Genomic DNA, 22,442 nt, shown 5'->3' on the forward strand with positions numbered 1-22,442 from the left:
TTCTTTCAGCTTGAGAAATGGCAAGCGTGTTCTTGCCTTTCATTTTTCTAATTCCAGTCTTTGCACATTTCATCATTAATACTTTGTCTTCTCAAGCCACCCTTTGAAATCTTCTGTTCAGCTCTTTTACTTCATCATTTCTTCCATTTGCTTTAGCTACTCTACATTCAAAACCAAGTTTCAGAGTTTCTTCGGACATATTACTTTAAATATACTTAAATATTAAATATCATTAAAAGTACAATAAAATAAAATAAATGATATAAAATTAAATAACAAAAGTATAATTAAAACATTTAAAATGAAGTAAAATATAAAATTTAATTTAAAAATAAAAATTTAATTTAATACACAAAACGTTACAAAAACAGTATCCATTCTTGATCCTCTTGATCCTCTTCCCCAGCCCCTACAAAAGAAAAGGGGGTTCCTCAGGGTGAAATGAGGAAAGTGTCTGCCCAAATGCTCTAGGCACTCCTGAGTCCCAGCCCTATGCCCACAAGTGGGGAGGGACCCACTCGCTGCTCCTGCAGTCCAGGGCCATCCTCGCCGAACTAGGGCTCAAGGGGCCCTCCCAGGTGAGGCCTGCCAGGACCCCAATGCAGTCAGGCCAGGGGAGGGTCCTGCCAAGACCCCCAACATGGCCAGCCCACGGGAGGGTTCTACCTGGGCACCAGACTCAGGGGGACACCCGGTATCCAAAGTGGTTGTGGTCAGCCTCGCCCAGGGTCAGTGTCAGCAACAGGCTAGGGTTCTGCACCAGCTCCTTCTCCTCCAGGCAGTGTTGCGGGGCTGATCTTTGAAGAAGTCAGAGATGTAAGGGACCTGGGAGGGGGCAGAAGGGTGACACCCGGGTGGGTGGAAGCAGGAGGAGGCAGGGGCCCCAAAAGGATGCGGAATGGGATATTGGGAAAGGAGTTGGTAAGGGGTACCTTAGGGGAGGGGTACTGTGGGGGCAATGAGATGAACGAAGGGGTAGGAGTGGGAACCCATAGGGGAGAGGGGTACGGAGTACTAGAGTCTGGAGCAGGGAGGAGGCAGGGATGAGGGAGTCCGGTGAAGGAGAAATAGGGTTCCAAGTGGGGTCTCTAGGGAAGGCACATGCAGGGTCTTGGCTCACACTGAGGCTGACCACCAGTGCCCCTGCAGGAGTCCAACAAGGATACTGCTTTAGTGGCGTTTCTGGTCAGACACGTGGGTATAGCCAATGTAGAGGGCAAAGGCCACAAGGAAGAGCTGCACTGTGGGCTGAAGCAGCCATACCCACTTCCACACAGAGCTGGGGGCAAGAGGGCGGAAGAGAGGCTGTCAGGCTGGGAGCCCACCGGACACACCTTGAGCCCACTGCATAGATAGGAGCACTGAGGCTAGAGGGAAGCAGTTAAACCCAGGGCTCCAGTTCTTATGGACAAAATGGTTAGTCCCACCCACCACCTCCACTCACCCCATTTACAGATGGGGAACCTAAGGCCCAGGGAAAGCAACTTAGCCATGTTTGCCCAACAAACAAGCCACAGAGAAACAGACTCACCACCAAGAACACCATGAAGTACATGCCAAACGAGGAGTGTCCCTAGTAGAAAGATAATCTACGGACAGAGAGAGTAGCAGGGTCAAGGAGGGGCACCCAGAGTACACTAAGACCCCGGGCAAGAGAGAATCTTATGTGGGAACACAGTTGGCATCAGACACCATCAGATCCCAGTGGAAATATGTTTTTACAGTATCCCTTTCTGTTCCCTGACAAGAAACAGAAAGTCTTAGATTGAGGCTTGCTAGTCTTTAATGCCTTACCAACAAACACACTGCAGGCCCCGAACTCAGAACCCAGACAGACAACTGTACCTTGCAGGCAGTTAATATTGCAGCTTCATGCCCCCTGTGTTTCTATTCAGCATTATCTTCCATCCAGGTAAAATGATGCAAGTTTCACCCTTTCTTTTTCAATAAATCAAAGAGTAAAAAACAAACAAAAAAAGGATGTTAAGGGATGCCAGAGAAAGTAAGCAGAGTCAGGAACTCAAAGCACTTCCTCAATAAAAGCAACAAAAAGTCTGGCAAAACTGTCAGAATCAATATTGGCAGGGCTCCCCACACCCACCTGACCTTGGTGATGTTGGCTGGGGCCCCCACAACCACCTGACCTCCATGACATTCACCAGGCTCCCCTCACACCTACCTAGCATGGGTGATGTTGGCTGTCCCCCCTCCCCCTGTACACACCTAGCCTTGGTGACATTGGCCAGGCTCCCCCTGCACGTCTTCTCCAGCTGCATATAGACTGAGAAGTTGACATGGCTCCAGTAAGGGTCACAGATGGCCAGGAAGATGGGCTGCAAGTGGCCGATCATGTACTTGGCCAGGTCTGTCAGAGACTGGCTCACCGAGGCCCCAAATAGGAAGATCCCCAGTACCTTGAACATGGTGGCCATGTAGTTGTTGTGGTTAGATCAGGAGTACAGGTGGTCAGTGTATACCAGGTATGCCTCCCCAGCCTAGGTCTGCAAAGGGGGCAGTGAAGGGCCTGGCCAGGAGCTGCCGGGGCTCAGGTCTCCTCGATGAAAGGAGTTTGGGGTTCCTGACCTCCCTGAGACTGCTAAAGAGTAGGGAACTCCCAGGTAGGCCCTATTCTAACAAGTACCCTCCAGAGCAAGGCCAAGCCTCCTCCTTCAGATCCAGGGAGGGCTGTGCCTCCTCCAATTTAGGGCCACATCTCTCGCAGGGCAGGGCGGGGCGGGGCGGGGCAGGGCAGGGCAGGGCAGGGCAGGGCCTCCTCCCCCTCAGGACCCTAGGACAGGGCTGTACCTCCCCTTCAGACTTTCAGGGCAGGATCATCCCTCCCACACCACCCAATCCCCTCCTGCCTTAAAAGAACAGCAGTGGTTGTGATAGTAACCCCAGCCACAAACCCCTGGGTGATGGTATCTGAGTGGTATGGATACCAGATGGTGTCATCTCCACTGTAAAATCCTCGCTTGTAAGAGGCATTCACCAGCATCAGGATGGCAATGGGCAAAGAGGTTAGGGGAGGGAAGCTGGGTAGCCCCCCAGTTCTCCCCCAGCTGAAGGCCCATCAGACCTGCCAGAGAAGTTGTGGAATGACATCAAGGATATCATACATAAAGAAAGCAAGAGGTCATTAAAAAGACAGGAAAGAAAAAAAGACCTAAATGGACGTCAGAAGAGACTCTGAAACTTGCTGTTGAACGTCAAGTAGCTAAAGCGAAAGGAAGAAATGATGAAGTAAAAGAGCTGAACAGAAGATTTCAAAGAAGGATCAAGAAGACAAAGTAAAGTATTACAATGAAATGTGTAAATACCTGGAGTTAGAAAGCCAAAGAGGAAGAACAAGCTCAGCATTTCTCAAGTTGAAAAAAAATGAAGAAAAAATTCAAGCCTCAAGTTGCAATATTGAAGGATTCTACAGGGAAACTATTAAACTATTAAGCATCAGAAGAAGATGGAAGGAATACACAGAGTCACTACACCTAAAAGAACTGTTTGATGTTCAACCATTTCAGGATGTAGCATATGATCAAAAACCATGGGAATCACCTAGGACCAAGTGGGGCTGGAGAGGGAGATGTAAGCTGCTGAGTCCTCCTGGTGCTCTCACTTGCAGGGGTGAGAGCGCTGCACCTCCCCAATCCCACTCTACACACCTACATGGGGCTAGGTACATCCAACCTGGATGCAGGTACCCTCACCTAGGTCCCCATTGCATACCTTCCAGAAAGCACAACACTTGGGTCAACGTGAACACTCACCTTGATCCATGCCGCACCGTGCCCAAAACCTGGTATGTAAATCTGGCGTGTGCCTTGGTATGCAAAGAATTCTTCAGGCTACCTAATTTTGTAGTAGAGAAGAAACAGCTACAAACATCCATTAATAATCGGAACATAGAATGTATGAAGTATGAGTCCAGGAAAATTGGAAATCATCAAAACTGAAATGGAATGCATAAACATGGATATCCTGGGCATTAGTGAGCTGAAATGGACTAGTATTGGCCATTATGAATTGAACAATCATATGGTCTATTATGCCAGCAACGACAACTTGAAGAGGAATGGTGTCGCATTCATTGTCAAAAAGACGTATTTCAAGATCTATCCCAAAGCACAACACTGTCAGTGATAGGATAATATCCATACACCTACAAGGAAGACCAGTTAATACAACTATTATTCAAATTTAGGCACCAACCACTAAGGCCAAAGGTAAAGAAATTGAAGATTTTTACCAACTTCTGCAGTCTGAAATTGATCAAACATGCAATCAGGATGCACTGATAAATACTGGTGATTTGGAATGAGAAATCTGGAAAGAAGGATCGGTAGTTGGAAAATATGGCCTTGGTGATAAAAAACAGTGCCGGAGATCCCATAATAGAATTTTGCAAAACTAATGACTTCTTCACTGCAAATACCTTTTTTCACCAACATAAATGGCGATGCTTCACGTGGACCTCACCAGATGGAATACACAGGAGTCAAGTCGACTACATCTGTGGAAAGAAACAATGGAAAAGCTCAACATCATCAGGCAGAACAAGGCAGGGGCCAACTGCGGAACAGACCACCAATTGCTCATATGCAAGTTAAAGTTGAAACTGAAGAAAATTAGAACAAGTCCACGAGAGCGAAAGTACCACCTTGCATATATCCCACCTGAATTTAGAGACCATGTCATTAATAGACTTGATGCATTGAGCCCTAATGACCTAAAAGCAGACACAGGAAGCATCAAAAGAAAATGGAAGGAATACAGAGAGTCACTATGCCAAAAAGAATTGGTCAGTGTTCAACCATTTCAGGATATAGCATATGATCAAGAACCGGTACTGAGATGCACTGAAGGCACTGGAGAAAAACAAGGCTCCAGGAATTGACAGAATGCCATTTGAGATGCTTCAACAAACTGATGCCATGCTGGAAGCGCTAACTCATCTATGCCAAGAAATGTGGAAGATATCTACATTTGTACCCATTTCAAACAAAGGAAATCCAATAGAATGTAGAAATTATCCAACAATATCATCAATATCACACAAGTAAAATTTTGCTAAATATCATTCGAAAGCAGCTGCAGCAGTATATCGACAGGATCTGCCAGAAATTCAAGCCAGATTCAGAAGAGGACGTGGAACAAGGGTTATCACTGCTGATGTCAGATGTATCCTGGCTGAAAGCCGAGAATACCAGAAAGATGTTTACCTGTTTTATTGATTATGCTAAGGCATTCCACTGTGTGGATCATGATAAATTATGGATAACATTGGGAAGAAGGGGAATTCCAGAACATTTAATTGTGCTCATGAGGAATCTATGCTTAGATGAAGAGGCAATTGTTTGAACAGAACAAGGGAATACTGTGTGGTTTAAAGTCAGGAAAGGTGTGCATCAGGGTTGTATCTTTTCACCATACTTTTCAATCTATATCCTGAGCAAACAATCCCAGAAGCAGGGCTATATGAAGAACGGGGCATCAGGACTGGAAGAAAAGTCATTAGCAATTTGCGTTACGCAGATAACACAACAGTGCTTGCTGAAAGTGAAGAGAATTTGAAACACTTATTGGTGAAGATCAAAGACCACAGCCTTCAGTATAGATTTGTAAAAATGGTGTGGGGGCAGTGTCTGACCTTCTCCAACCCAAGGGGGAAGGAGAATCAAGATCAACAGCACAAGGCTGACTCCCATGAGGCAGAGGCCAGACAAGCTTCCTCTCTTTGCCATCTGTACTAATTCTGACATCAACTGTCCCTCACATAGCACTCTTTACTTCTCTGCTGGGCTCGATATTTCACTGCAATGACCACAGAGAACTCAAAGACCATATTTAGGGTTTATTATAAGGGAAGTAACTGTTATACTTCTGGCTCAAGAACACTCAGGATACAGTTCTTTCATCAGGACAGCCTCTTCCCAACCCTGCTCACAGGCACACCTCTCCCTAGCCCTAGGCCTCTCCCCAAAGATAGTCAGCTTTCTCTGTGGGCCAGGAAGCCCAATCCACCTTCTCCTGCTGCCAGGCCTCTCCTGCAACCGCTTCTCACCCTCTTTAGGGTTATAGCTTGCTCTCTCACTCCTTTGGTCTCCTGCTTCCAGGAGCTTCTCAGCACTGGGATCCTGGGTCCAAAGGACGCGTGCTCCACTCCTGGCTGTTCTTCGTTGGTGGTGGTAGGATCCTCCTTTCTGCTCTGGAATTGGCTCTCTTTTAAGTCAAAAATGACCAAGCCCCTTGGAGGGCCACAATTATCTTATCACACAGTCCCACCCAATCACCTGAGTGGGAGTTACAAGACCATGGCTAGAAAGACCACACAGAAAAGTAATTAATCATACGGCAGGATTACACCTCAACATAAAGGAAAAAAAAAATCCTTGCAACTGGACCAATAAGCAACATTATGTTAAATGGAGAAAAGACTGAAGTTGTCAAGAATTTCATTTTACCCAGATTCACAATCAACGCCAGTGGAAGCAGCAGTCAGGGAATCAAACGACACATTTGGGCAAATCTGCTGGAAAAGATCTCTTTAAAGTGTTAAAAAGCAAAGATGTCACTTTAAGGACTAAGGTGTGCCTGACCCAAGCCGTGTTGTTTTTAATCATCTCATATGCATGCGAAAGCTGGAAGATAAGTCAGAAGACCAAAGAAGAATTGACGCCTTTAAGTTATGGCAGATACCACGGACTGCCAAAAGAACAAATAAATGTCTTGGTAAAAGTATAGCCAAAACGGTCATTAAAAGGAAAGATGATGGGACTTCGTCTTACCTACTTTGGACATGTTATCAGGAGGCACCAGTTCATTGAGGAGAACATCATGCTTGTTTAAGTAGAGGGTCAGCAAAAAAGAAGACCCGCAATGAGATGGACTGACACAGTGGAAGTAACAATGGGATCAAACATAGCAACGATTGTGAGGACGGCGCAGGATCCCGTAGTGTTTCATTCTATTGTATGTAGGGTTGACAATATCTAACAACAGATGGTTTTGGAGCCCTGGTGATGCAGTGGTTAAGAACTGTGGCTAACCAAAAGGTTGGTAGTTTGAATCCACCAGCAGCTCCTTGAAAATCTTGAGACAGTTCTATTCTGTCCTATAGGATCGCTATGAGTCAGAATCCACTCCATGGCAACGAGATTGGGTTTATTTGGCTAGCTATTGTTTTATGTTTGACTGTTCAATTGATTGATGGATCCATTCTCAGTCACAGGGAACGATCCCAATCAAGCACTTGATGGAGGTGGGCGCAAGGGAGAGCTTCTTGATGTGAGGGACCGGCGGGCATGAGGCCCTCTCCCCAGGGCCCTCTAGGTGGTGGTCGGGTTCTGTGGCTCTGCGTGGGCGGGGCAGACTTGCACCTGCAACGTGGCCACCTCATGATCCACTGCAGGCTGCCTTCCTCTTGGTCCCTGCAGGGTGCTGCAGGCCAACCCCCAGTCCTGGTCCTCTTGCCTCAGCTTCCACGTCAGCTTGCTCAACCAGAGGGCAGCAACAGCGGGTCACGCCAGCCTGGCCAGCAGGGCTAAGGGGTGCAAGGATGCCGGCCGGGGTCCTCTGGATGCACTCTCGCCAGGCCTGCCCTCGGGGCCAGGTTGACGTACGGGCCTGTGGAGCAGAAGGAGCAGCCCTGATGTCAGGAACATACTCAAATACTGCCTCCAGGACAGTGGCTAGAATTGTATCCCCCGCCCCGGCCCCCAGGGAACTCGGGACCCATCTTCTCTTCCCAGAGATAAAGCTCTGGCACAGCAGACAGTCCGCATCTGCTCCCCTGCCCCTGACCCTATAGCCGGCGGGGGGGTGTGGGGGAGAAGGGGGCCTGCCGGTCGTGATGCGCTGAAGTAGAACGTGCCCATCGACTCCACCGATTGGGCGTCGGCAAGGGGTCCAGAGGCCCCAGGAAGAGGTGGAGACTTGGGCCTGCTGAGGGAACCAGACCAGGACCTGCGGGAGCACCCAGGACGCCGTGGCACAAAACGCAGGCTCCTCAGGGCAGGATCCAGAACGAATGCGCAGGCGTCCGAGCGTGGTTCCGAGGCCCCGCCCGCATTGGTGGGGGCGGGGCCCGCAGGCCGCTGAACACCGCCGTTGGTAGCCGGTTCTGAGTATCTCCCCGTGTGTCTCCGTGTTCTTTTTCATGGAATGTTTCTCTGTACGTCCCTTTTTGTCTCTGGAGTTCTCTACTAAGAAATGGCTGCGACCCCAAGTTCCTGCCTTGGAGCCATCGGTGAAATGAGGACATCTGGCATCAGGTGTTCCCTGTTGTTGTTAGGTGCCGTGGAGTCAGTTCCGACTCACAGCAACCTTATGTACTACAGAAGGAAACACTGCCCGGTGCTGCAGCATTCTCACTGTCACTGCTATGCTTGAGCCCATTGTTCACTAAGGAGTATTAGCAGAGCAGGAACGCCAGCTCTTGGCGCCATGGCACAACACATGCGCACTTACTCCAGCCTCTGTGGGCGGGGCTAGAGGCCCACGCCTGCGCAGCACCAAAGATGCTAAAGGAGCGCGCCCCGCCCGTGTCGTTACACATGCGCAGGACACTGGCTCCTCAACTGACGAATAGCAAGGCCGCAGGCTGCCCTGCCGTTCTCTAAACTGGATTTGTGGACCTGCAAGTTTTACGCATGCGTACTAGCTGCCCGGCAGGGCGCCCGACTTCTTGAGGGCTCAGGCGGGGAACCGTTACACGCCTGTTTCTCTCTTCTTTCCCTCCTCGCGAAGTAACTGCAGGGCGGAAGTGCATTGCGCAGGCGTGTTGCAGGGGGTCGCGCCCCTGGCAAGGTTTGGTCCAATCATCGGCCCAAGCGCCGAAGACGCCAACACCTCCGAGCTGAGAGGAAATGGCGGGAAGGTCGGGGCTTTCGAATGCGGAGCTCGCAGGAGCCATGGACCGGTCTGAAAAAGGCGGAGGTAGTGGCGGGAGGCCGACGAGGGCCTTCTTGGTAGCTGGGTTGGAAAAGACTCGGGGTGCGGGGTCCGAGCGCGCTCCAGCTGGGCGGGTGCGCGGACGCTGGGCCGTTCCATCTTTGGGATGAAAGTGACTGAAAACGATTCTAAGTTTTTTTATTGTAAAAAAACGTTGATCGTTCTTCAAAGAGAAGGGAATAGTTTATATGACTCATTTAACTTGCACTGTATTTTGCTCCTTTGAGTTTTTGCTGAGGCAATTTAAGTAGTTTTCGTGAGAATTTCCGTATGAGTATCTACAAACAAAAAAAATAAAAGGGCTTTTCCCTTGAAGTGCACACCTAAGGGAATCCTCATTTTAACGGCCAGTCCACAGCCAGAGTTCCCTGTTGCCCCAGATGTCCCTACTGTGCCTGGTTTGCTTGGAGACCAGACTGTCTTTCCTTCGGGCAACCAGGGAAAGGAGGGACACGCAGCTTGTTCACATTGTACTAAAATTGAGGAATTGCAGCCCAGCAAGGAGATGAAAAACAGAAAAATCTCCCCAGTGTGTTCTTTGGGAATTTTGAACCGTAGAATGCTGTAGTCAACGCGCTTGTTGATCACTGTCTCGATACTTACCTGCGCCAGTGCCTGCTTGACACATGCGGGTGCTTGGTAGTGTTTTTACAAAATAAATGTTTGAATAATGAAATAAGTTTAGCACAGATAGCTCTCTTAGAGTAGGACTTGACACCCAGTGACAGGCCTAAGGACAAAGAGAAAAATAAACTGGACAGATCTATATATATCCCATTTTTTAAAGCACCTGCTGTGGTCTCCACTCACCATGCCGTAGAAGTCTCTTAGTGTCACGGTATCAAGTTACTCAAATAAGCTAATATATTTAAATAAAGGTTTTTTCAACTTCAACAGCAAAGGAAGAAATTTAAATTTTCAGTCCATCGGATTATTTCAGAAAGGGAAGCAGGGTGATGTCTGATGTCAGTGACCCTGTGGGGACACATGCCTCCCCATACTGAGCTGGTAGGAAGACCAGTGGGTAAAGGTTTTGCAGTAACACATCTGGCAGGATTTTTAACATTTAAATTGATTTTTCCTTTTTCAGTCACCTTCCTAGCGGATCACACAAAACACACAGATTCTGCCCCACTGGTGGTAGCAGAAAATGGGAAAGGAATGGATAAATCAAAGTATACTCATGCACACTGTGAAATACCTGGTGGTGGATTTCTAAAATAAGAAATTTAATTAAAATTAAGTTAAATATTAATTAAAGTTAATTTTTACATTATTGGATATATTTATACTCACAGATGATTGTCAGAGGACATATTTTTATGAAAGAAAAGTAATTGGAAAAATTATGTTTATAAGAGTGCTGTGTGTTGCACAGAAAAATGTTTGGAGGCTGCGTTCTTAATTTATGATTCTGGGGAGTGGATTTTGATTTAGAGGGTGGTGCGGAGGTGAAGGGTCATTTTGAATCATATGGTTTGATTTTTTTATTAAGAAAATGTAGGTAGTACTTGTAGTTTAAAGTCAGGAAAGGTGTGCGTCAGGGTCGTATCCTTTCATCATACCTATTCAATCTGTATGCTGAGCAGATAATCTGAGAAGCTGGACCATATGAAGAAGAACGGGGCATCCGGATTGGAGGAAGATCCATTAACAATCTACGTTATGCAGATGACAACCTTGCTTGCTGAAAGTGAAGAGGACTTGAAGCACTTACTGATGAAGATCAAAGACTACAGCCTTCAGTATGGATTACACCTCAACATAAAACCAAAAACCAAAAAAACCAAACCTGTTGCTGTCGAGTCAATTCTGACTCATAGCGACCCTATAGGACAGAGTAGGACTGCCCCATAGAGTTTCCAGGGAGCACCTGGTGGATTTGAATTGTCAACCTTTTGATTAGCAGACATAGCACTTAACCACTATGCCACCAGGGTTTCCCCTCAACATAAAACAAAAATTCTCACAACTGGGCCAATAAGCGGCATCACGATAAATTGAGAAAAGATTGGAGTTGTCAAGAATTTCATTTTTCTTGGATCCACAGTCGACACCCATGGAAGCAGCAGTGAAGAAATCAAAAGACACATTGCATTTGGCAAATCTGCTAAGAAAGACCTTTTTAAAGTCTTAAAAACAAAGATGTCTTCTTGAAGTCTAAGGTATTCCTGACCCAAACCATGGTGTTTTCAGTTGCCTTATAGGCATATGAAAGCTGGACAACTAATAAAAAAGACTGAAGAAGAATTGACACCTTTCAATTATGGTGTTAATGAAGAATGTTGAACATACCATGGTATGCCAAGAGAATAAACAAATCTGTCTTGGAAGAAGTACAGCCAGAATGCTCCTTAGAAACAGGAATGGCAAGACTACATCTCGCATACTTTGGACATGTTATCAGGAGGGATCAGTCCCTAGAGAAGGATTTTAAGCTTGGTAAAGGGTCAGCGAAAAAGAGAAAGACCCTCGATGAGATGGATTGACACAGTGGTTGCAACAATAGGCTTAAACGTGACAATGATTGTGGGGATGGTGCAGGAACAGCCAGTGTTTTGTTCTCTTGTACATAGGGTCACTGTGAGTCAGAACCAACTTGACAGCACCTAACACCAACAATAACTTGTGGAATACTAAAATGTAAAGGAGAAGGGGGGAATTTTTGAATGCCATTTGAGGAGCAGATGTTAATATCTATCACTGTTAATACCTTGGTTTCAATTGTTGTACCATTGGTTACCACATAGAGAGTACTTCAAAACATCACACTGGAATATTAAGGGGTAGTGGGGCATTACACCTGTAACTTATTCTCAAGGCTCAAAAATGTTAGCAAAAATGTTAACTTGGAATATAAGTGAAGGGCGTATAGGAGCTGTGTGTCCTATTTCTGCAACTTTTATGTAAATTTGAAGTTATTTTAAAATAAAAAGTTAAAAGGAGGTGGTTCATACTACACAGGCTGTTTTTTACCCTGAATTTTTATTCTTAACAAGATATTGGTTGGTCCATTTAGCAGATAGTTACAGATCTCCTACTCTGTTCTTTACCTTGTGACTACTAGAAATGCAATGGAGAATAAAAACAGTGGTGAGATCACTTTCTAGTCTATTCGTAATAATACATGGATAAATGGTTGCCCAAACCAACTGTAAAAGTCACTTTGAAAACCACCAGGGATTTGAATATGTTCTGGGTGCTAAATGATTTTATGGCATTATTGTTCATTTTGATGTGATTTGGGGATTAGGGTTCGTAAGAAATTGTCCTTAATTTTTAAAGATGCATCCTGAAGTATTTGGGGGTCAAGTGTCAAGAAGCCTTGGGCTTATTTGAAAAGACTTCAGCAAAGGGAAAAAATAACCCGACACAAATATGGCATATCTAGGTGATGACTGAGCTGAGTTTATTACAGTATAGTTTCTACTTGTATCTGTGTAAAATTTTTTATTATACGAGTTCTGATCATTAAAGTTGTCAACTCAGCTGGGCCATGATTCTCAGTGGTTTGGTAGTTATGATGTAGTTTGGCAGTCATATAATGAAGTAATAACTTCCAGGGTGAGATCTGATAATAATGTGATCATCTGATATAATGGTATCTGCTGTGAGTAGCCAGTAGTTGAAAGGGAGCTTCCTTGGGGGTGTGGCCTGCATCCAATATAGATGGACTTTCTGGCAAGGGTTGAGGCCTTTTGCTGGCTCTGGATCCTGCATTTTGCTCCTGTTTGCCTGACCTCCAGCCCCTGGGACTTGAGCTAGCAGCTTACTTGCTGATCTTGGAGTTTGTCAGCCTCCACAGCCTGTGAGCCAGAGGCCTGTTGTCTGACCTGCTGATCTTGGGTTCATCAGCCCCTACAGCTGTGCAAGTCAGGAGAAGCCTCCAGCCTGACCCACGGACTTGGGACTTACCAGCCTCTACAACTGCATGAGCTATTTCCTTGATATAAATCTCTTTCTATAGCTATTTATCTGTATACAGGTATATATGATATATATACATGCTTCACTGGTGTTGCTTCTCTAGAGAACTCAACCTGAGACATTTGGTACCAGGAGTTGGTTGTCTTAAGATATTCCTTCTAAAGTGAAGGATAAGTTATTGCATCTGGTGCCTCCAGCAGCTAAAAAGGAGGCACAACACCTAGTGGGCCTCTTTGGATTTTGGAGGCAACATACCCCTCATTTGGGTATGCTACTCTGGCCTATTATCAAGTGGCTGGAAAAGCTGCTAATTTTGAGTGGGGCCCAGACCAAGAAAAGGCTCTACAATAGATTCAAGTTGCCACACAAGTGGATGTGCCACTTAGGCCATATGATCCGGCTGATCCAATGGTGCTTGAAGTGTCAGTGGAAGATAGAGATGCTGTTTGGAGTCTTTGGCATGCCCCTATTGGTGAATCGCAGCACAGACCATTTGGATTTTCAAGCAAAGCCCTGCCATCCTCTGCAGATAACTACTCTCCTTTTGAGAAACAGTTTTTGGCTTGTCACTGGGCCTTAGTAGAAACTGAACACTTAACCATGGGCCACCAAGTCACCATGTGGCCTGAGCTGCCCATCATAAACTGAGTGTTGTCTGACCCACAGAGTCATAAAGTTGGATGTGCACAGCAGCACTCCATCATTTAATGGAAGTGGTATATACGAAATCGAGCTCGAGCAGACCTGAAGGTACAAGTAAGTTGCATGAGAAAGTGGCCCAGGTGCCCGTGGTCTCCACTCCTGTCACATTACCTTCTATCTCAGTCTTCACCTATGGCCTAATGGGGAGTTCCTTACGATCGGTTGACTGAGGAAGAGAAAACTAGGGCCTGGTTTACAGATGGTTCTGCAAGATATGCAGGCACCACTCGAAAATGGATGGTGGCAGCACTATAGCCCTTTTCTGGAACCTCCCTGAAGGACAGTGGTAAAGAGAAATCCTCCCAATGGACAGAACTTAGAGCAGTGTACCTGGTTGTTCACTTCGCTTGGAAGTAGAACTGGCCGGATGTGCAACTGTATACTCATTCATGGGGTATGGCCAATGGTTTGGCTGGATGGTCAGGGACTTGGAAGGAACGTGATTGGAAAATTGGAGACAGGCAGGTATGGGGAAGAAGAATATGGATAGGCCTCTCTAAATGGGCCAAAGAAGTGAAGATATTTGTGTCTCGTGTGATTGCTCACTAAAGGGTGACCTCAGCAGATAAGGATTTTCACAGTCAAGTGGATAGGATGACGCATTCTGTGGAAATCAGTCATCCTCTTTCCCTAGCCACTCCCATCATTGTCCAATGGGCTCATGAACAAAGTGGACATGGTGGCAAAGATGGAGGTTATACATGGGATCAGCACCATGGACTTACACTCCCCAAGGCCGACTTGGCTACAGCTCCTGCTGAGTGCCAAATCTGCCAGCAGCAGAGACCAACACTGTTTCAGATATGGCACCATTCCTCAAGGTGATCAGCCAGCAACCTTGTGGCAGGTTGATTAGAATGGACGGCATTCATCATGGAAAGGGCAGGATTTTGTTCTTCCTGGAATAGACACTCCAGATAATGATTTGCCTTCCCTGAATACAGTGCATCTGCCAAAACTACCATCTGTGGCCTTACACAATGCCTTGTACACCTCATGATGTCCCACACAACATTGCCTTGGATCAAGGGACTCACTTCACAGCAAATGAAGTGCAGCAATGTGCCCACACTCATGGAATTCACTGGTTTCACCATGTTCCCCATCATCCTGAAGCAGATGGCTTGATGGAATGATGGAATGGCCTTCTAAAGACACACTTATGGTGCCAGCTAGGTGTCGGTTCCTTGCAGGGTTGGGGTGATGTTGTCCAGGAGGCTGTATATGCTCTTAACCAGCATCCAGTATATGGTGCTGTTTCTCCCATAGCCAGGATCCATGGATCCAGGAATCAAGGGATAGAAATGGGAGTGGCATCACTCACTATTACCCTTAGTGCCCACTCATAAAATTTTTGCCTCCTGTCCCCATGACCCTATGTTCTGCAGGTCTAGAGGTCTTAGTTCCAAAGGGAGGAATGCTCCCACCTGGAGACAACTGATTCCATTGTACTGAATGTTAAGAATGCCACCTGGCCACTTTGGGCTCCTTATGCCTCTGGACCAACCAGTAAAGAAAGGAGTTACCATAGTGGCTGGTGTGAATGATCCCGATTACCAAGAAGAAATCGGATTGATAGTATATAATAGAGGTAAAGAAGAGTATGTCTGGAATACAGCAAATCACTTACGGTGTCTCTTAGTACTATCAAGCCCTGTGATTAAAGTCAGTGAAAACTGCAGCAGCTCAATTCTGACATGGCTACTAATGGCTTCAGGAATGAAGGTCTCAGTAACGCCACGAGGCAAAGGACTGAAACCAGCTGAGGTGCTTGCTGAGGGCAAAGGGAATACAGAATGGGTGGTGGAGGAAGGTAGGTCTAAATACCTGTTATGACCACGTGTGACCAGTTGCAGAAATGAGGACTATAATTGGTATGAGTATTTCTTCCTTGTATGCATGCATCAAATGTTTTTGTTTTCTTCATTTGTAAAATATAAGATATAAACATGGGTAGTGTATTTTTGGTTGTACATGTTAGGTGCATGTCTTTATTCAGAGATTATGTGTGGTTTAAGGAGATGTATACAGGTGCCAGGTTGACAAGGGGTGGACTGTGATCGTTAAGGTTGTCTGGCAACTTGGCTGGGCCATGATTCTCAGTAGTTTGGCAGTCATATTATGACCTAATAACCTCCATGATGAGATCTGATATAATGTGATCACCTGCATGATGGGATCTACTGTGAGTAGCCAGTCAGTTGAAAGGGAGTTTCCTTGGGGGTGTGGCCTGCACCCAATATAGGTGGACTTTTTGGCAAAGCTTGAGGACTTTTGCTGGCTCTGGATCCTGCAGCTGGCTCCTGTTCATCTGACCTCCAGTTCTTAGGACTTGAGCTACCAGCTTACTTGCTGATCTTGGGATTCATCAGCCTCTGCAATCTGTGAGCCAGCATCCTGCCAGCTTACCTCCCAATTTTGTTGGCCTCCACAGCCTTTGAGCCAGAGGCCTGTTGTCTGACCTGCCAGTCTTGGGTTCGCCAGCCCCTGCAGCTACGTGAGTCAGGAGAAGCCTCCAATCTGACCCACAGACCCACAGACTTGGGACTTTCCAGCCTCTACAACTGCATTAGCCATTTCCTTGATATAAATCTCTCTCTCTCTCTAATATATATGTATAACATGTATATACATACATGCATAGAAGCTAGTTTTGTTTCTCTAGAGAACCCAGCCTAAGACACAAAAAGAAAAAAGTCAAATACGCCTTCCTTTGTCATTATTTGAGTAGATTTACTTTTTAAAGAAATACACATTTCACACATATTTCTAACAGATCAGTAATCTTTAAAACAAAAACAAAATAACCCATTGCTGTCAAGTTGATTCCGACTCATAGCAACCTTACAGAACAGAGTAGAACTTCCCCATAGGTTTTCCAAGGAGCAGCTGGTGGATTTGAACTGCCGACCTTTTGCTTAGCAGCAGAGCTCTTAACTTCTCTATCACAAGGGCTCCCTTTAAAAAAAAGTACAATACTATTATCACATCTAATCAATGGCAACAGTTCCTTTATTTTATCAAATATCTAATCATTTTTCAAATTTCACTGATAATCTCATAAATATTTTTTATGATGCATTTGCGTTAATCATGATCCAGATATGGTCCATTCATGTGATGGGCTGATATGTGTTTCAGGTCCCTTTTAATCTGTAAGGGTATTCCTTTCTCTTTTTTTCCCTTGAAATTTGTTAAATAAATTGGGTTGTTTGCCACTTGGAATTTCCCATGGCTACACAGTGCTAATTGTACCCTCACATGTCATTTAACATGTTTCTCTGTCTTTGTATTTCCTCTGAATTGGTATTTAGGTAACAGAGGTTTAAATACAGGTTTCATTTTTTTGTCAAGAATTTTTAAAGGGTAATAATGTGTTTTTTTTTTATGTCTCCTATTATTCCCTTGCATTATTTCATTGGCAAGGTTTGACAAAAGATTGAACAGTGGTGAGGGAGTGCCTTTCTTCTGCCATTGAGTTTTATTAAGGGGGATATCTGTGGTATTACTTTATCCTTTATGGAAAAGCTAACCAGTAAAGGGCCCCAATTCATTTCTTGTGACCTCTCCACCTCAGGACAAGGAGGGAGACAGCACTCTTGGCTGGAGACCTGCCGTCGGTTTGCCTCACCCCCAGCCAGGGCTGTCCAACCCATCCTCAGTCCTTTCACACTTTCTGGTACTGAAAGTTTTGGTTTTGTTTCCACAGGGCAGGCCAAGTCCTCAAAGAAAATTGATGACTTGATGGAAATGGTGAAAAAGCTCCAGAAAGGTCATGCATCTCCTCCGTGTCTGATGTCCACCCTGGGGTTTGGGGCCAGGCAGACGTAGGTTCAATTCCCAGCCCCACAATTCACAACCTAGGAAATTATCCCATTCACTTTCTAATAAAATTTAATTCTTTAAACTAACGATGTGGCCTTAATGGTTCAAAATTATAAAGGAATAGAAGGCAAAAAGTTTCCAGCAGTCCCTTGCTGGCTACCCATTTGGCTCCCACTCCAGAAGCTTTTCTCTTCACAGCCCGCCCCCACCCTTTCCCTCCACCTCACCTATTCTCTGTTGCTCACCAGACTCTTTCCAACAACACTCCCACTTACTAGTCTTCCCACTGCTCACACCTGCAGAGCCTGCTCTCCTCACTTGATTTGGGACCCCTCAGGAGGCCTTCCCATAACCGACGAAGCACCTCCCACTCCTTCACTTTTTAACTCTTTGCCCCACTTTATTTCTCTTGACGACAATTAACCACTGCCTGACTCAGTTTTCCTATATATTTGTCCCCTGTTTTCCCCACCCAGAACGTAAATCCCTTGAGGGCCCAACACAGTACCTGTTAACAGTAGGGGTTCAGTAAATTCATGGTAAATAAAAACAACAAAGACAGGGTTGGTGCCCACCTCACCTCTGCTTGTTCTGGACAGCCAGTCGTGTCATTTCTGGCTCAAATGCTATTTTTTTTCTCTGCAGCAGGAAGCCTGGAGCCTCGGGTTGAGGTCCTAATCAACCGGATTAATGAGGTTCAACAAGGTGAGCTCAAAGACCTCAACTTTAACTGCCAACCAATAGCTACATGATTTGCAGCGCCCAGTGGAAAATGAAAATGTGGGCCCCTTGTTAAAAAAATTACTAAGATTTTCGGATTTGACAGCAGAGCATTAAACCCAGCACTGGGACCTATGAGACTGCCTGGTCACACTGTTGTGACAGCTGCCCTGCTGCCAGCTAAGCCCAGCAAGAAGGGCCTGGGCCCTGGAAGGCCCTCTCCTCCCCTGCAGCGTCTGGGCCCCTCTAGGTTTGCAAGAGAGAGCGGGGCTGGCAGCTGCACTCACATAGCGTCTGTCCTTCTGTCTTTGGCTTAGCCAAAAAGAAGGCCAGTGAGGAGCTAGGAGAGGCCCGGGCCCTCTGGGAAGCCTTGCAGAAGGAATTGGACTCAAGTAAGTATGCCAGGGGACATCCAGGGCTCCCCACAATGTCTCCCGATCCCTGAACTCAATCTTCCAGATACCCAGAGTCCTTACCATGGCCCACAAGACCTAGAGGAGTCCCCTGCCCCCCCTTCAGCCTTACTTCCAACAAGCTCCCACTTTGCTGGTTGAAGTGTTCCTGAGACCTCCTCCAAACAGCTCCTGCCTCAGGCCCTTTGCCAGGCTGTTTTCTCCCTGTGTCTGGAACACTCTTCCCCAGAGACTCCAGACAGCTTCCTGTTACCTCACATTACCATTCAGGTCTAATGTCCTTTCTCAGAGAGGCCTTACCTGGTCATCCCATCTGAAGACGACACCCTGCTCCCGCCTAGTCACGTGCCCCCACACTGCTGGGTAGTTTCCTCACAGTCCTTATCCCCATCTCATGTAATGTGTTTATTTCTTTCTCTTCCCTCCATGTAATAGCACGTACTTTCCACAGGATCCTTCCACCACCATCTGTAAATGTCAGGGCCCTTTGGTGCTTACAGGGAAGGTGGGCACAAGGGGGGGGGGCTTGCTTCCTGGTGTCCACATTCAGGGTTATGGGCAGGGCTGTGACAAACTTGTGTGGCTGTGGGCACACCTGGTCCCTGATGCCTGAGTGTGTCACTGTTTTCCAGTGAATGGAGAGAAGGTGCACTTGGAGGAGATCTTGAACAAAAAGCAAGGTATTTGCAGCTGCTCAGTCTCTGTGCTTTTGCCTTTACTGCCCCCCAGAAGCCCACTTCATGCCACAGCAGTGGGAATCTTCTGAACCTGCAGTTGAGGTTACATCCCTCCTATGACCTCCATCAGATTTGTAGTAAACAATAACATCCAGTCCATTGCCCGAAAGACCTGACATGATCTGCTCAAACCCAGTGCCCTTGACAAGCTTTCATGGGCCTCCTGATTCCTCCCCCTGCAGATACACTGAGGATTCTGCGGCTGCACTGCCAAGAGAAAGACAATGAGGCACAGAGGTAAGAGGCACTGCCCAAGTCTTCCCCTGCACCCCCTCCACATTCTGGCAGAGCAGAGAAAGCAAGGGCAGTAAATCCCAGACACCCAGTCCTCACAATCTTCCATGAAATGGAGAGGCCAGACAAGCGTCTTCCCTGCTCAGTTCTCACATCAGATGGTCGTGTAAAGGGCAACTCTCACTCAGGACTATAATCATTCATTTGCCATTAAATTTCTTCAGCTGGATTTTATTCTGTGTCTTTGATTCTTCATTGTCCAGTTCTTCAGCTGCCTATTCACTCATCTGCCCATTTAGGCATCCAACCATTGACTTGTCACCCACCCACCCAACCATCTGTCTCCATGTATCCACCATCCTTCCATCCATCCAACTTTATGTTCATCTTTCCATCTCCTGAATGCTTATTTATTTCATTTTTGTGACCAGAGGCCCCAAACCCTGACACCCTGAGGTTGGAACTATTGGGGAAAATCTGATAATTAATGTGTGTGTTTGTGCATGTGGACTCAGCCATGCCCACAGTGATCTCCCTAATCCTCACAATGATACTTCTAGGAGGCAGGTACTCATATCACACCCCCCAACCACCACCACCACTTCCTAGCACCATGTTTCAGAGAAGGGAGCTGGGAGGAGAAGCACTGGGACTCAGATACAATGAGTTGCAGAGCCAGGGCTCAAAGCCAGACCTGCAGTGCTTGTTATACCAAACCACTAGATCCACACATAGGCTGATGGCAGATAGGACCAGTGGGTGATGGTCTCCACAGAGCGCTCAACAGCAGAAAGCAGAAGCGTTCCATGTCAGGCGCCGCCCAGTCTTGTCCTAGGAGTCATTCAGGGAGCTTGGCTGAGGGCTCTCTGTCCCTTCCCAGGAAGCACACCATGTTGCAGGACTGCAGAGATCGGATTTCTGCCCTGAACTCCCAGATCGAGGAAGAGAAGAACAAACAGAGGCAGCTGAGGTAACCTAGGGGCTGGGATAGGGGTTATGTCAGGGATGGGAAGCTGGAAAGGAGCGGTGAGTTGAGCCTTGAAAGATCAAGCTGGGAAGGTGGGAGCATGGGCAAGGACCTCCGGGGTCTGTGCAGGGAGATTCCAGCCCCGCCAGGCATATGTATAGGGGGGTCTCGGCCCATGGCCTCTCATTCCTGTATGGCTGGCCCCCAGGTTGGATTTTGAGGACCAGCTGGAGGATCTGATGGGCCAGCACAAGGACCTCTGGGAGTTTCACGTGAGTCCCTGCCTCAGCCCTCTCAAAGCCACTCCTACCTTACACATCTTCCTTGGTGGTACCTGGTCAGACCTGCTGCCAGGCCCAAGCCAGGGGTCATCCTCCATGCCTCCTTCCTCTCGCCTGCCACACCCAGTTCCTGAGTAGGTACTGGTGGCTGCAAAGTCAGAATCACTGTGAATCTGGTCTGCCCTGCCTCCAGTGTCGTCCTCAGAGCCAAGGTTGGGCATTCATTCATGGGCATCCATGGGTATGCCCAGCACCATCACAGGCACAGAGAAGATAGTGTTTGCCACTCTGGGCCTTGGCAGGGGGCAGAGGGGCAGGTACTGGATGCCAGACAAGAAAACAGAGGACATAGTGTTGGGAATAAGGAGCCTGCAGTGCTGTGTTGGTGTAAATCCTCCCACTGGGCCAGTTCCCACACTTGCAACAGTCCTGACCATCACAACACACCAGATGTGGGTCCCTTGGGTGAGAGTTCATGGCAGAGAGAAGGGCCAGTGCAAAGGCTGTGAGGCAGGCACGCCCGAAGCTGCAGGAACTGAGATGGGGAGAGTGGTGGGAAGGGGGGCACCTGAGTGGATAAATACTGGAATAAATGAATGACTGGACCTAGGTAGGGCTTCCCTGAGGTGTGGGAAGGGGATGCTGGGAGGTGTAGACCTGCTTCATTTCTGCCCCTCAGAGACCAGAGCGGCTGGCACGGGAGATAGGCACCCTGGACAGCAGCAAGGAACAGCTGCTCAAGGAAGGTGAGGCTAGGGTTGGGGGGGTGGGGTAGGCAGCCCTCACTTGCCTGACTGCCCTTTCCTGTCCATTGCCTGCCCCTTCCCACCACAGAGAAGCTGGTCCAGGTGAAGCTGGAAGACGTGAAGCATCGGCTGCGCTCCCTGTGTGGGGTTGAGGGTCCCTCGACCATCAGTGAGGGACTCTTCCTGCGCAGCAAGGAAGCTGTGGCTGCTGTGTAAGAATAGGGGGAGGTGGGTGGAGGAGAGAGAGGCAGCTGGTACTGACACCCCGCTCCGCCCCCAGGCAGCTTTTCGAGGAGGAGAACGGCAAGGCTGAGGAGCTCCTGGAGGCTGCTTCCCAGCGCCAGCAGCAGCTGCAGGAGAAGTGCCAGCAGCTGCAGGAGAAGCGCCAGAGGTGGGGATGGAGACCCCAGCCTTGGGGTGGGTGTGTCTGTGCATCTCCTTGTCCTCAGGGCTTCACGCCCTCTTGTCCTTCCGTCCTACCCCACTTCCTGTCCAGGCTGAAAGAGGAGCTGGAGAAGCATGGGGTGCAGGTTCCTGCCCAAACCTACAACACCCGAGAGGAAGGGGCCCTCCCTGGAGAGGTGGGGAGCCCAGGGAATAGGGAGGTGGGGAGGGGGCTGGAAAGCAGAAAGGCAGCTGCTGGGAAGAGGGGCCACAGCCAGGGCAAAGGTGGTGGTGAGCAAAGGGGTGGGCTAGAGGGGGTGGGTGCAGGTGCCTGTTGATTCCCACTCCCACCATGACCCCTTTCCCCTCCCAGGTACAGTGCCTGCCTCAGGCCAGCCTCAAGCCCCTCAGGGCCCACGAGGAGAAAGACTCAGAGCCACCCACTGAGTAGGGCCCAGCACCAGTCTAGTTCAGAGGACACCTCCCTATGGATCCTTGCACCCCCTCCTCCCTGTTCCTTATTCCATGGGGCCACAGGAAATAAAGGTGCTGTTTTC

The 22,442-nt window shown here is 47.6% G+C and overlaps 1 protein-coding gene and 1 pseudogene across 4 annotated transcripts; one reads left to right on the plus strand and one right to left on the minus strand.

The window, feature by feature from the left end:
* Positions 1–679: 679 nt before the first annotated feature.
* LOC126059421 (phospholipid phosphatase 2-like) lies at positions 680–8,157 on the minus strand (annotated as a pseudogene).
* A 553-nt stretch (positions 8,158–8,710) lies between these two features.
* Positions 8,711–22,384, plus strand: SYCE1 (synaptonemal complex central element protein 1). Of its 4 annotated transcripts, none has more exons than XM_049856085.1 (13): positions 8,711–8,934; positions 17,288–17,350; positions 18,049–18,108; positions 18,441–18,515; positions 19,169–19,216; positions 19,456–19,510; positions 20,388–20,477; positions 20,683–20,746; positions 21,435–21,501; positions 21,590–21,713; positions 21,782–21,892; positions 21,998–22,082; positions 22,259–22,384. In XM_049856085.1, the coding sequence occupies exons 1-13, from the start codon at positions 8,865–8,867 to the stop codon at positions 22,334–22,336; spliced, it is 990 nt and encodes a 329-aa protein (XP_049712042.1). In that variant the 5' UTR covers positions 8,711–8,864; the 3' UTR covers positions 22,337–22,384. The 4 variants fall into 4 exon arrangements, with proteins under 4 accessions (XP_049712042.1, XP_049712043.1, XP_049712044.1 ...); XM_049856086.1 differs by having other exon boundaries at positions 18,052–18,108; XM_049856088.1 differs by lacking the exon at positions 8,711–8,934 and adding an exon at positions 15,312–15,391.
* Positions 22,385–22,442: the final 58 nt, after the last annotated feature.

Source organism: Elephas maximus, chromosome 16, assembly GCF_024166365.1.
Source record: "Elephas maximus indicus isolate mEleMax1 chromosome 16, mEleMax1 primary haplotype, whole genome shotgun sequence".
Taxonomy (NCBI): domain Eukaryota; kingdom Metazoa; phylum Chordata; class Mammalia; order Proboscidea; family Elephantidae; genus Elephas; species Elephas maximus.

Bases quoted from the DNA above. Each gene is read 5' to 3' on its own strand.
- SYCE1 (XM_049856085.1), top strand. From the start codon at position 8,865: ATGGCGGGAAGGTCGGGGCTTTCGAATGCGGAGCTCGCAGGAGCCATG. The intron at 17,351-18,048 runs GTCATGCATCTC...TTTTCTCTGCAG, and splicing joins GGTGAAAAAGCTCCAGAAAG to CAGGAAGCCTGGAGCCTCGG. The intron at 21,893-21,997 runs GTGGGGATGGAG...CTTCCTGTCCAG, and splicing joins CTGCAGGAGAAGCGCCAGAG to GCTGAAAGAGGAGCTGGAGA.